This window comes from Homarus americanus, unplaced genomic scaffold, assembly GCF_018991925.1.
Source record: "Homarus americanus isolate GMGI-L3 unplaced genomic scaffold, GMGI_Hamer_2.0 scaffold55143, whole genome shotgun sequence".
NCBI lineage: Eukaryota > Metazoa > Arthropoda > Malacostraca > Decapoda > Nephropidae > Homarus > Homarus americanus.
The window spans coordinates 37,301-51,405 of record NW_024752702.1 but is presented as its reverse complement, the minus strand read 5'-3'; the positions used below and the strand labels follow the sequence as shown (position 1 = coordinate 51,405).

At 39.7% G+C, this 14,105-nt stretch overlaps 1 protein-coding gene across 2 annotated transcripts in view; it reads right to left on the bottom strand.

Moving 5' to 3' along the window:
* Positions 1–212: 212 nt before the first annotated feature.
* Positions 213–14,105, bottom strand: part of LOC121855171 — a 31,967-nt gene continuing 18,074 nt past the window's right edge. The window contains exon 3 of one of the 2 annotated variants that reach the window (XR_006086727.1): positions 213–840. Coding sequence is in view for 1 of the 2 variants with exons in the window: in XM_042350038.1 (XP_042205972.1) it covers positions 7,583–7,732 (150 nt within the window). In the remaining variant the exon portion in view is untranslated. Of the gene's footprint in view, positions 841–7,508; positions 7,733–14,105 lie in introns of those variants that run through there. The other variant, XM_042350038.1, reaches the window with a different exon arrangement.

Sequence of the window (14,105 nt, the reverse complement as noted above, 5' to 3'; positions counted from 1 at the left end):
TCAAGACCTGACTTGACCAATGCTGGCACAGATACACTCTGGAGCCAGTGTATACCCAGTTTGTGCCAACAGTGTGTAACAGAGTACTGATTGACAGTCAAAGTGGATTACAGGCCAATCAGTGGTAAGAGGCTAATGTAATGTTAATTTTTCTTCCTTCACTTCCCAGATTCAACCTCAATGGTGATTTGGTTTGGAATGTAACCCCTAAGGAATTAACATGTTTATTCTACTTGAGTAAGTTATAATATACAGATTATCAAAAAATTTATGCACTGCCTTACAAAAAGAATGTGGCTGTTATAATACAATCATTCACACAATTAATAATAAAATCTATAAAGCAGTGTAGACAGTTTGGCCAGACAGCCTATACACTCACCCATCTATTATTAATCATAAAAACTATCTTCCCACTATATGTTGTCTTCCCCATCCCCAACAATAATTTTATGACAGCCAAAAGAACTCCATAAATTAACTAGGATACAAAACAAGAAGGCATACAATGCTTGACAGTAAACAGTATGATCCATTAAGTCAAAGTACTGTTACAAGTGAAGCATCCATTCTACCATGACAAACTAATTAACCCATATGGATCCTGTAGAACAAAGAGGCAGAAAACAGAGACAAATTTTAAGATCTTAAATGAGAATAACATCTTTACTCACCAATAATCTTACATTCCATGACACAACCGAACAGATAGCCAATCACAATCAGCTTGGCAAGATGGGGGTGAAGTGGAAGGGCTACAAGCACCTCTCCTAAGAATGATAAATTACCATCTAGGGAAGGCATCTCACCATGAGATTATTTGACAGCAAGAGCACCCATCTGTTCCAAAAGATAGAACATTAATGAAATTAAATAAATAAACAACTAAATACATATATACTGCACAGGGTGAAATGTTGTGAGGGGGAAGACTTGTGTTTGATGTAACATGAGCAACACAAGAGTTGTCATAAGATATTGAAACACTTTGTTTCATCACATTCTTTTAGGCAGGAGATCAGGTGTCATATATCTAGTGGGTGTAGAACATTGTACAACTATAGCAGGATGTACCTATAAAAGAAACAATGTAGAGCATGGGTGTGTATGTGTGGGAAGTAAACAAATGTGTGGGGGCAACAATAACTGAAACAGTCACCAGCCAGCTGTGCTCCAGGCCACTACCTGTGATGTCATGGTGTACACACAGCACAGTTTAGCAGCCACACACATCTGAGTCAGCTGGCTGACTGAATTGTGTGGTTAATTCTTAGCATTGCCTAGAGCAATTTTGTTAACTTAAAATATGTGCTACTATATATGATGAAGCGCTATGTATCATTTTATTGTTTATTATAGCAGTTTGGGTTAATTTTTGACACATGCAAGATACACAATAACAAAGGATTAAAACCTATTAAAATTTAAATCTAACTCTGACAATGAAGTTTCTGAGAAGAAAGTGGATTTCACGGATATACTACCCACTTCATTGCCCAATTTACGGATAACTGTACGTATTTGATTTAGCGGAGTGATTACCACCTGCATTACTTAAAAGAGATGCCATTAGATAATCACACCCATTACGAGTGATCGTTGTAGCTACAGGTCCAAATTGTCCAAAAGGTGGACCAGTGACCTTTTGTTTATAAAAGAGTAATTCTTTGTTATAAATGATCAGGACCAAGATGCTCAGTGAGGTAACATATTGTTGTATCTGTGGATAACCAAAGTTTGAATTAAAATTTAATGTGACCAACATTTGCCTGCAAATGTTACAGTACATACTTATGAGGTGACTTCTCATCAGATAATTATACCCATTGAATATGGTGGTGGTGTGGTTTTTTGACCTTACAGTACATGTTTTTTGTTTTTTTTTGTTTTTTACGGGAATTAGCCCACCTGGACACAGGTCAAATGACCCACAAAGGAGCCTGGGGGGCGAGAAAAAAAAAGAACGGAAAGAAATTGTAAATACAGTAGTACCCCAATTTACACGGTCAATTGAACCCACAGGGTACCGCAGAAAGTGAAAACCACGTAAAGTGAACAACAGAACATATGGGATTAATTCCAATACAGACTGGCCCGACCCCCAAACTCCACTTTTTCCGACACAATACCTATGTTGTAATAAAAAGGACATCAAATTTTATGATGGTATGCTCACACAATTAATATTTAAGAGAAATACAGTCGCCAGGTTAATGTCCATTCATATAATGGACTCAAATCCCCCCCCCCACCCCTCTTCCCAGCTCACTAGCATCTACCTCTCTGAGAAATGTTAACGTTTAGTAATAAATAATACCTCCGGATAATGTTAGGATAATATAATTGACACTTCTGGATTCCTTGCAGATCAGGGAATATTTTGAATGTTAACTTCATATATTTTGCACAAAAGATAAAATTTTTGTTCATCATATTGTAAGAATTCCAGCAATGTAAATTAAATTCTGGTGAGAGTAATTTGTATGAATTTTACCAGGCTAAAACAAATATCTTCAGTTAATAAAAAAAAAAAAATATTCTTCATGACACTATCTGTCAATCCAAGTACCCCTGTGCCTCCCCCTCCTCCTCACGCCAACTGGGTGGGTCTGTCCCAACCTTCCTCCTACCAGAGAAATGTTGGGAGAAAATACTAATTTTTCTTTTAATAAATAATATATCTCAGACTAAAGTTAAGGATAATATAATTTAAACATTCTGGGTTCCTTACCCAGGTCAGGAATATTTTGAATACTAAACTATAACTTGCTAAAGATAAAATGTTGCTTTATTAGCAAGCAAGTTGTTACATTAGATCACAAAAATTTGTATGTCTAATGCAAAATCCGCGATGTTTATATTCAAAATGATCATATATTGTAAAATTTAAATATAAGTATATTCTTAGCCAGAGTATTGTATGAATTTTATAAGCTAAAACATATATCTTCAGTAAATACATCTGAAAATATTTCTTCAAGGGACACTATCTGTCAATCAAATACTCCCGCCCTAGCTGGGTGGATCCTTCCCTCCCCCTCCTCCTCCCAGAAGCTTTGGGGAGAAAATATATTTGTTTGTAAATATCAAGATATTGGGATAATAATTGTTTTCTGGATTCCTTGTAGGTCAGGGGAATATTTTTTGAATGCTAAACTTCATATATTTGCACAAATGATAAAATATTTGCTTTGTGTTAACCAAATTATTACGTAGATCTTAGGGTGGGATATCTAATGCAAAATCCATAGTGTTTATATACAAAACTGATCATCATATTGTAGAATTCCAGCAGTATAAATTATATTCTGGCGAGTAATTTGTATGAATTGTATGAAATGAATAAAAAAAAAAAATTTTACTTCACATATATATGAGTAGATGCACCCATATAAGCAAGAGGCGCCATGTGCATGGAAAGTGAAAGTCCGGTTCTGTGAGTACATATAAATGAGAAATCATGGAAAGGAGTAGAAACTGCATTAACAAAAGCGGGTGTGCTGTAGAAAAAAATTATGCTGTATTAATCTACAGCACGAAGGAGCAGGAAAACCAGCTTTTTAAGAGTGAGACATTGTATGAGCATGGAAATACAGAAGAAGGCAGTGCATTCCACAGTTTATTTTAATGTGAGAAAGAAAGGAGGTACTATAATGGGTTGTTAGCCGTGTGACCTGACATCCACAGAAGAAAGCAGTGGGCACTCTTGGCAATGATGCAGACCCCACGGCCTTGCGTGATACCTAGGATGCCAAATCACTAACATTGCCTGTTAGTACACCATAAAAGAGAAAAAGAGGTAAAACAACATTAGCGGCCGAAGAGAAAGGAAGAGAGATTGACCGACAGCTAAAAGGTTGAGAGTTAATAAGGCAGAAATACCTTTTGATTCCTCCTATCCTAATAGTTGGACAGAAAATTAGCCACCCCAAATATGAGAGCAGTACTCCAGAGTTAGGGAACAGATAGATCACTTATATGCTTGGAGCAACTGCTCAGAATTAAGTAGCTCTTGAGGCATCTGTGCTTATTCCCAGCTTCGGGGAGACAGCTTTAGTTATACCTAAGGGTGTGTGATTTCAGGACATATTGGAGAAATGGTGAGGCCTAACATATACATTTCAGAATTTGGGAGGATATTAGCATCCTGGGAAATGTAATTGGTGGAGATGCGTCTAATTAGTAAATATTGAGTTTATTACTATTGAACCCAGCAAGTTTCCTCCCCCATTCAGAGATGCTGCACAGATCTCGTTGATAAAGTAATGATATCAGTTCTACAAACAAGATCTACTTTGAGAGAGTTGGGGAAGGGAGAAGAAAATGTGAGGAGTAGAATCATCAAGCGTAGAATGGAGAGAATTAGTTGTAGTGTGAAGTAAATCCTTGATAAAAAAGAAGGAAGAGTAGGTGAAAGAACAGAACCCTGTGGGGGCATACACTACTGATAGAAAAGGCGAGAAATCGATTCCTCACGACCTTAACTGCCATGGATGGTTCTCCAAAGGGAAGCTAGAGATGAAAACAAAAGTGGGGAAAGCGAAGGAAGTTTAGAAAAGCAAAAGACTGTGCCATACCCTGTCAAATGCTTTGGGAGATGTCAAGAAACCACACGACAAAAGTTCACGCTATAATCCCTAAGAGAGGATGACAAAGATGGGTGCAATGGAGAGCAGATCACCAGTAGGAATCTTGCCTGGCGGCTCCATACTGATGATCCGACAAAGAGAGGCGTTCAAGGTGGCCCGGAGAAAATGGGGAGTTAGAGTTTCGAAAATCTTAGAGAGGGATGAAGTTGGGCAATGGAAATGGTTGAGGATTAGAATGGTCACCCTTCTTGGGATACTTGGGGCTGGACAAAGCGTTCTTCCAGAAGAAGGAAAAGTTTGAGTTTTTTGAGGCAAAAGGCAAGAGGCGCGTAACCGCGGGGCCAGGGCTGCTCCCTCAGAGCAGGGGTATTCGTCGGTCCATGTATTCACATCAACCTGGATAACACGTAACCCTGGGTGATTACAGTAAAGTCACGTGGGTTCAGGGTAGGAGGATGGAAGTGAGATAGTCTAAGGTGGAATCAGGAGAATAAGGAGCCAAAAGATTAATAATAAGGGGATAATTGGCTATAAGTTATTGGGGCCGGAAGAGGGGAGAAAGAAAGCGTGCAAGAAGTTGTTACGAATGTTTTTAGTTAAAGACAGAAGGATTACAGGAAAATTCAGGACAGCGGTCTTTCTTTTAATCAAATTCAGCAGCCTCTGAGAAGAATAGTCTTACAACGATTCCTAAGTAATGAAAGAGGTGTGGGTAATAGGAGAAGGAGATAGTTTCATAGCTCGATATGCCTATCTCTCACCCTGCAAGCAAGAGAGCGGGCCCGATCAAACCATGATTGAAATGTGAAAGTTTTGGTAGAAGATGGGATAAATGCACTCATACCGCCCCGTATAGCCCCAGCAATGCTGTCAGCACATACCGAGGCGTCCCGAGTGGAAAAGCAACATTCATCCCAAGGAAAGTCGGTGAAGAATTCTCGTAAGGATTGCCAGCTTGCCCTCCGATAGTGCCATAGTTGATGTTTAGAGGGGGGTGGGGTAGGTGGTCGTGCCCAGTTTGATTTAATAGAAATAAGGTTGTGATCAGAAGACCCTAAGGGGGCCAAAATTGAGTATGAATAGTGTGAGAGGTTAGAGGTAAAACAAAGATCAAGAATGTTAGCAAGTTGATCCTGTTGATCAGGAACGCGTGTATGGTGTTTGATTATTTATGTACCAGCAAAAGTTCAACATCTGTTGATAATTACTACACCACAAAGGAAGTAAATTTAGCTATTCTGCACTTTGTGCTAAACATTGCAGTGGATATAAATAAATTAGGTTTGTAAATAATGTACATGTTAACATGACTTCAAGATGACTTTAATCAGTAGTCTCTGGTATTAATAACCATCCTTATAGCTTCTTGGACATTTACTCTAGCACACCAGAGGATGTGGCCAGCTCGAGCAGCAAATGTTATTTTTTTTGGATCAAACTGATAATTGCATGATAAAAGCATTCATGCAGGAAAGACAATAGTTCTACCTAACAAGAGACATTTATCAGCATCAAACTTACAGTTCAACATTAATAACAAAAGCATCATGTATGCAATTCACTGGCCCGTTTCAGTGTGAGAATAGTTTGATTTATGTCAGCCAACTTTCGTGGAGCCAGAGCCAGGAAGGACTGGTGTTCCCCCATATTGAGCACCTTGGTGTTCAACACTAAATGGCTGAGGGGTATGTGGCACAGTTCATGAGTTGAATATAAAGGCTGAGTCTGAAGGACAATATAGTATAATAAAACAGGTTTCTTCTGTCTCTTCTTTTTACACCATCTCTCCATTCATATTCACCAAAACACTATTAACTACAACAAATTAAATGATACAGCAAACTCTCATTTAGGATAAAAGTAAAAGTAAATATATATGTAGTGGTTAGACCTGTGGGTGCTTTGTGTAAGGGATATCACATAACCACCTGGTGTGTTACGAGTGAGCGTTCCATCGTTGGTTGTGCATTCGCAACGTGAACGTCTTTTGTTTGTGACGTCATTTCTGCCGCGTCCGCTCGCTTTGTTTACAGTAGTATGGGCCCGGCAGTTTTAAGTTAAGTACAGAGTATCTCCTTTCTTATTGTACTGTATGTTTCTAGTGGTATAACGTGTAAACCTTGCTCGACTTTTATAACACCAAGTAAAGTATTATTTGTAAAAGATTATTGTTAATCATATTTTGGAGTTCCACGGAAAATAACTTACTTATTTATGAGGTTTCGTGTGGTGGATAGACCACGTTGTTCATCGTAGTTTTTAGACTAAATAAGTCTTTACTTTTGTGTTCATTATTTTGTCACTTGGTTGAGTCAATTATTTGATCAGATTTAACTTGTATTTGTTAATTTTTGTACATACTGATATATTTATTTTAATGTTTATTTGTTAATATATTCTGCTATTAAAACTGCTGCATGTATTTCAATATACCCCATAGTAATGAGGTGATAATTTGGTGGGATCTATTCCTGGACCTATAGTACAATGTGTAATTTGTGATATTGTTACACCCTTAAGAGGCCCAAGGGTCGTAACAAGTGGAACAGGACGGACTCTACCCTTGGCGGACATACGTGGGCACTGATCACAACTCCTACAAAAAGCTCTAATATCCACCCCCATACCTGGCCAGTAAAACTGATCAGCGACCTTCCTATAAGTTTTCCTACGAGAACAGTGACTTACTAGAGGGCTCTTGTAAGCTACAGAGAGAATGTTACTCCGACAAACAGCAGGGACAACAAGTAAAAACCGACCTACTTTAGCTGGTCGCTTGGATGACACACAAGACCTGTGTAACACCCCATTAATAGAAACAAACTTGAAAACCAACCCATCTCTCACCGGATCCTCCTCCACGGAAGTCACCTTCTCCCTTACCCTGGCACACGAGTCTTGAAGCTTGGTGAACTCCTTGGGCGTCACAGTCAGTGGCAACAAATTCAGCAGAATCAGGGGATGCAGCCGTTTCACCTTCGCCGTCCGTGTCTCTACAGCTTGGAACTTGGCTGGAGGCGTGGCGGTGTGTGAGGGTGGCGAGTTGTCGATGTCGGCAGGTGGCGTGGAGACTGGTGCTGGTGGCGAGTTGTCGATGTCGGCAGGTGGCGTGGAGACTGGTGCTGGTGGCGAGGAGACTGGTGCTGGTGGCGAGGAAAGTTTTAAAGGTTCCAGCTCGTTAGGGTCACGAACACCGAGAACATTACCAATGAGGACACTAGCAAATTTAATGGGAGCTCTTACCACATTAGACCAACCAGTGAAATAGGAGCAACGCAGGTAGCACCTAACAACAGGGAACTGGTCAACACGGCCTAAATAATCGGAGACACTAACCTTCGGGTACCTGGAGATGTCATCGTCAGGCAGGGCTTCCTCAGAGACAATAATGCACGAGCAACCAGTGTCCCTGATGAAAGTACAGTCGGCCCTTCACATACGCGGGTTTAGCATTCACGGATTCGCAAATACGCAGATTGCCCTGCCAGAGGAATATTCTGTACATTGAAGTAATTTAAATACATTCAAATCGCGCGCCATTCAACTCGCGCGCGGCACCGAACACGGGACACCGCCCGCTCCCGCAACCTCACACACACGCATAGCTCTCCCTCACTCAGTCAGTCTCGCTGTAACCACGCTTGTGTTGACATCAGCATTGTAGTTGCAAAAATATTACATTTCCGTGAATGTATTATATCAAGCACAGTATGAATAGAATATCAATAATATAAGAGTATTTTAACCGAAAACTACTAAAAAACGAGTAACATCTCTTGAACATCGGAAGGTTAGGTAAAGTCTCTTGTTTTCGTCATGTATTTTATCCTAATTTACATTGAAATACATCACGTTTCAGCAAAAGTACTATTTATTTCTGAGAATATTGAAATGTAATATTTTGCTGAAATGACGTACATATTACAGTGTAAAGTGACGAAAGCAATGACTCGCTTTCTTTCGCTCAAAAGATGTTACTGTAATCGCTTTTCCAATGGTTTTCAGTTAAAAAACTGTTGTATTACAATAATATTCTATCCTAATTCACTTGTGATGCAACAGTTTTTTAACTAAACCATTCGAAAAGCGATTACGGTAACATCTTTTGACCGAAAGAAAGCGAAAGTCATTGTTTTCGTCACGATTTTGTCCCACATTCCACTGTAATACTTACGTCATTTCAGCAAAAATATTTCATTTCTGTGAATGTAGTATATCAAGCACAGTATGAATATAATATCATTGTAATATAACAGTATTTTAACCGAAAACTATTAAAATAACGAGTAACATCTCTTGAACATTGGAAGGTTAGGTGAAGTCTTTTGTTTTTGTCATGTATTTTATCCTATTTTACATTGAAATACATCACGTTTCAGCAAAATTACTATTTATTTCCAAGAATGTATTCATTCAGGCGCAGTTTAGGTAAAATATACGTGTGATGTAACATTTTTTTAATTGAAAACGATTCGAAAAACACGTACCCTCTAGCCCTGTTCAAGGAGAGGACTGGGAGAAGCTGTATGGTGCTGCCGATGGCAAGGAAAATGATTTGGATGGATTTTAATGAAAATATTCAGAAATATGGTATCGTAGTATTTATTCAAGTCAATTAGGATAGAATATTATTGTAATACAACAGTAGTGACGATGTGGAGGAGGCGGAGGGATAGAGCGGGAAGGAGGTGACTGGCGGGAGCAGGGACGAGTGGAGATGCCAGCCAGTACATTACGTGTGTATTAATTGTTTTTATAGCTATTTTTGCATTTTAATGTTAAATACTGTACATTACGTTTCAACCAAACTACCATTTATTTCTGAGAACATGGAAATGTCATATTTTTGCTGAAATAATGTACGTATTACAGTGGAAAGTGACGAAAGCAATGACTTTCGCTTTCTTTCGTTCAAAAGATGTTACCGTAATCGCTTTTCGAATGGTTTTCAGTTGTGGGATTATAAGACTCTTATATCAAGTATCCCTTAACTCAATGAAACTTATTTATTTACAGTGATCCCTCGGTTAACGAGCGCCTCGGTTAACAATTTACCTTCCATAAGATTCTTAACTTCAGTTAACGAGCAACCTGCTGGAACGGATTGTGCTCGTTAACCGAGGGACCACTGTATTTTTTATTTTTACAAAATAATTTCAATCAGAAAATTTTATTTAGAGGGATCATCAAGATTTGTATTAGTTGCCAATCAGGGACACAGACATTATCCACCAAGTAAACACTTAAGGGAAAATTCCTAGTGCGTACTATCACCCGGCAGGGTTGACAGTGCTGAGACACTAACATAGCGCTCTATTGGCAGCAACGTTCACTGTTACTCTAGCAATATTTATTGGGTTGAGAATTCCACCCTGAATTGTTCTCGTATAACCCATATAAGGATGTAAAGTCCATTTCAACATAACTCTAGATTGCTAGGAAGACCGGAAGGTCAACATTCCGGAAGGAACGCTAAGTCTAGCAACCTCAAAGTTCGCCTGGAAAGGCTGAACCCGCTACTGAGGACATGAATGAAATAAAATTATGAAGAGAAAAACTCAACTCTGGCCTTTATGCTGAGAGCAATTAGAAACCCGAGGGCGGAAGCCCAAAGGTTTTTGTGAACGAACATAAGAGTAGGAACAGACAGTCATGGCATTCTACTAGCACGTGAATAATTTTGACAAAGAAGATCATAAACAATATACATATATATGTATATATAATTAGATCTATTCACATATTCTCTTTCAGTGAAGACGAGCCCGGGAGGGCGCAGCGACATTCACTGAGTGACTTAAAGGCAAGGGATAGTCACAACGATCAAAACGACTTCACAGAGAAAATGTGTTTTGGTCGCCATGCTGACCAAAAGTCGTATAAGAAAATGTCCCAAATACAATAAATGAGAGACTTAACAAAATAAAAGTCACTCTTACTTCATCACTGTGCTATTAAGTACAAATACCGTATACAATATCCTGTTGGAGGTGAGTATTTCAGCAATTAGAACACAAATTCACGGAGCTTTCCTTTGTGTACATTTATAGCTGAATCGCCAGGCAAGAGATAAGGATCGTGATGCGTAAGGTTGGGGGTGAAGGAGGGGGTTTGAGAATTGCAATTAAATGCCAGGTAGCAACGTGTCCTCCTAATATTAATTATTAAGTAATTATTAGATGTTTTAATTGCCTGCATGTTGGCCTGGCGAATTGGCTAGGAATTAACATACCTAGGTAACATTGCTGACGTCGCATTCCAGCTTGAACCAAAATATAAATATTAGCCTGTTTCAATCAAAATTAGACAATTTACAAATCCATATTTCATCTAAATTTAAATAACTTTTGGCCCAATTGCAAGTGAGTCACAAAAGCACGACTGCCCATAAGGGACAGCGAGGATACGGCACATAGTATACGAAGCCTTCGGCACATGGGAGGCTGGAATCGAACCACTAAACCCCAGAACAGAAGGAAAGTGCTGCACCCACTCAACTGGCAAGCTCTGATCTGGCCCCAATTAGAAAAATATTAACATAGTTCACTTACACAACTTATATCAACTGTGAAACAAACATTACTGTATATTGTATCAAATTGATTTATTATACAGATAGCAGACAGAGATCAATCCCTCATAGTTATTTTTGCAGTAAGACCTCCCTAAGTCGGACTATTTGGGGCTTGAGGCTATCCCTCTTATCTAGACTTATGATGTAAGTGTAACCTATCCTCCCTGGAATCTTTCAACCATCAATTGGCTGAAAAATTCCTTCCCCCCAAAATTTAAAATTGCCAGTATACATTCACACTGTACTTAGTTTTTTGTAGCAGATGACTCTTAAGGTCCAGTGTAGGACTTACGGTACATACTCACACTTATACTGAGTTACGTTTATACATTATCTATTATGCACTTACGGTAAATCTGGCCAACGTTATGGTTCTCGGTGGTGTTGCTTTGCCTTTACAGGCCCTAATAATACACTTGGGAACCAGTATATACAGATGAAAAGAACAAACAAGAGTGGAGCACAACAACAACTGAACCCCCCCAAGCTGGAGCGTGTTCAAATTACGGAAGTTTCAGACTTAGGGAATTAACATTGTCTTGTTTGTAAGACCATGAGAACTAATTTGTTGGCCTAGAACATTTCATGTAAACAGATTAATAATTCACAGAATAAATAATTAACTAATGTCGTGAGTGCCTTAAGTATAAAGAGTTTCGTGACGACTGGACTATACTAGTACGGGTACGTGCTATGGACTATTCAAGACTCTGTGCAGCCCAGTGCCTGGTGACAATGTGAAGTGGTCAGCCAGGAGGTAAGTGACTGTCTAATAGCTAATAACTTGAATAGTGATAAATCTAATAAATTATCAAGTACAGTGGTCCCTCGGTTAACAAGCACAATCCGTTCTAGAAGGTTGCTCGTTAACCGAAAACTCATTAACTGAAACCATTGTTTCAATGGGTATTTGGGTAATCGATTACAGCTTACCGAAAATTGCTTAAATTCAACTAAAAAGGTAGAAAAGTACACTTACTTTGAGGTGTGTATGTAGAAGGCTCCTGGATGATGATGGTGATGTGAATTTGAAGTGGGAGGTGCAGGAGCAGAAGGGAGAAGAGAAGGAAGTGGAGGTGGAGGAGAAGCAATTTACTGTCAGGAACCTCTGGACTGACAGATTCTTCACCAGGAACATCCTCTCTCCTTCTTTAAGTGGAAGGCTGAGGGCTAGCATCTTGTTCCCTCTATCTTTTACTGAAGAAAGTGTCATTTTTTGCCTGTGGGGCATCTCTCCTCCTCATCATTAACTCATGTTTAAAGAAGGAGACCATTGTGTCCTCAACATGACACAAAGTTAGTTCATATTTTTGGACATCTGGGTGCCTTGAAGCCATTTTCCTGAACTTCTTCCAGTGGTGAATAACATCTTTCAACTATGAAGTTGACATATGGTCATCACTTTCCTTTTCCTCCTCACCATTGTCAGCCTCTAACATCTCATCTAGTTGCTTCAAGTCTTCAGGAGTACGTTCCTCCTCTTGAGACATCACAAGCTCTTCGACATCATCCTTCTCCACTTCAAGGCCCAATGACTGACCAATGGACACAATCTCCTGGTCCAACTCTGTTTCTTCCTCAAATCCCTGAAAATCATGGATTACTGATGGCCACAGTGCTTTCCATGAAGAATTGAGGGATGTAGTGGAGACTTCTTGCCATGATGACACAATCAATTTTACAGCCTCCAGGATGTTGAATTGTGTCTTCCAGAACTGTTTCAGTGTTAGTTCAGGATCAGTGGAAAATGCCTGATGACACCTCCTAAACATTTTGTTCATGTTCAACTTCTTGAAGTTGCTGATCACATTCTGGTCCATTGACTGTATGATTGATGTAGTGTTGGGAGGCAAAAACAACACTTTCACAAAGTCAAATTGAGACTCCAAAGTTCTGGCAAGTTGAGGGTCATGTCCAGGGGCATTATCCATGAGGAGAAGAGCCTTGAAAGGGAATTTATTGGTGGTTAGGTAGCTCTTCACAGAAGGGCAAAACACCTCAACAGACCATTCATTAAGGAGCTGTCTTGTCACCCATGCCTTATGGTTGGACTTCCAATAAACTCCAAGCTTTCCTCTTACCACTTTTTGTTGTTTGAAGACCCTGGGGTTCTCAGAGTGGTAGACAAGCATAGGCTTCAGTCGGAAATCCCCTGAAGGATTGGCACCAAGCAATAGAGTGAGATGGTCTTTCATGGGTTTATGCCCAGGTAAAGAGGCTTCATCTCTGGTGATGAATGTTCTTTTGGGCATCTTTTTCCAAAACAGCCCAGTTTCGTCCACATTGAACACTTGCTGTGGAAGATAATTTTCTTCATCCATCAGTTCTTTAAACTCCACTAAAAACTTTGCTGCCCCTTCCTTATCATCACTAGGAGCCTCACCATGCCTAACTACACTAAAAACGTCACTTCTTTTCTTAAATTTTTCGAACCAGCCTTTCCTGGCCCTAAAATCTTCAAATTCTGTGCCTGAAGAACCAGGTCGATCTTTGTTTAAATGTTCGTAAATCTCCCTGGCTCTTTCACAAATAAATTCAGTAGAAACTGAATCACCTTTCATCTGTTTTTCCCTAATCCAGATGAGAAGTAACCTCTGTTTCTGCAATTAGGGATCTACTTTTAAACACTCTGGTAGATTTGTCTCTCACTTTCACTTCTTTAAATTTGTCTTTCTGTGCAAGAATTGTCGACACAGTTTGTTATCGCCGCTGGCTTTATCGTTGGCGTCAACAACCATGTGCCTCCCCCACCCAACACGCGGCCTGTTACCACACCAGATGTAGCGACGGGGGGGGGGGGCTGGTGTTTACCATCGGGAGTGTCATCAACACTGGCGTGAGCGCTGAGAGGGCGTCATGGATCTCATAACACAGATCACCCTCTCGAGTGATCCTCCCACCCCCCACGCGACCTGTTGCCTCGACAGATTTGGCAGCTGACG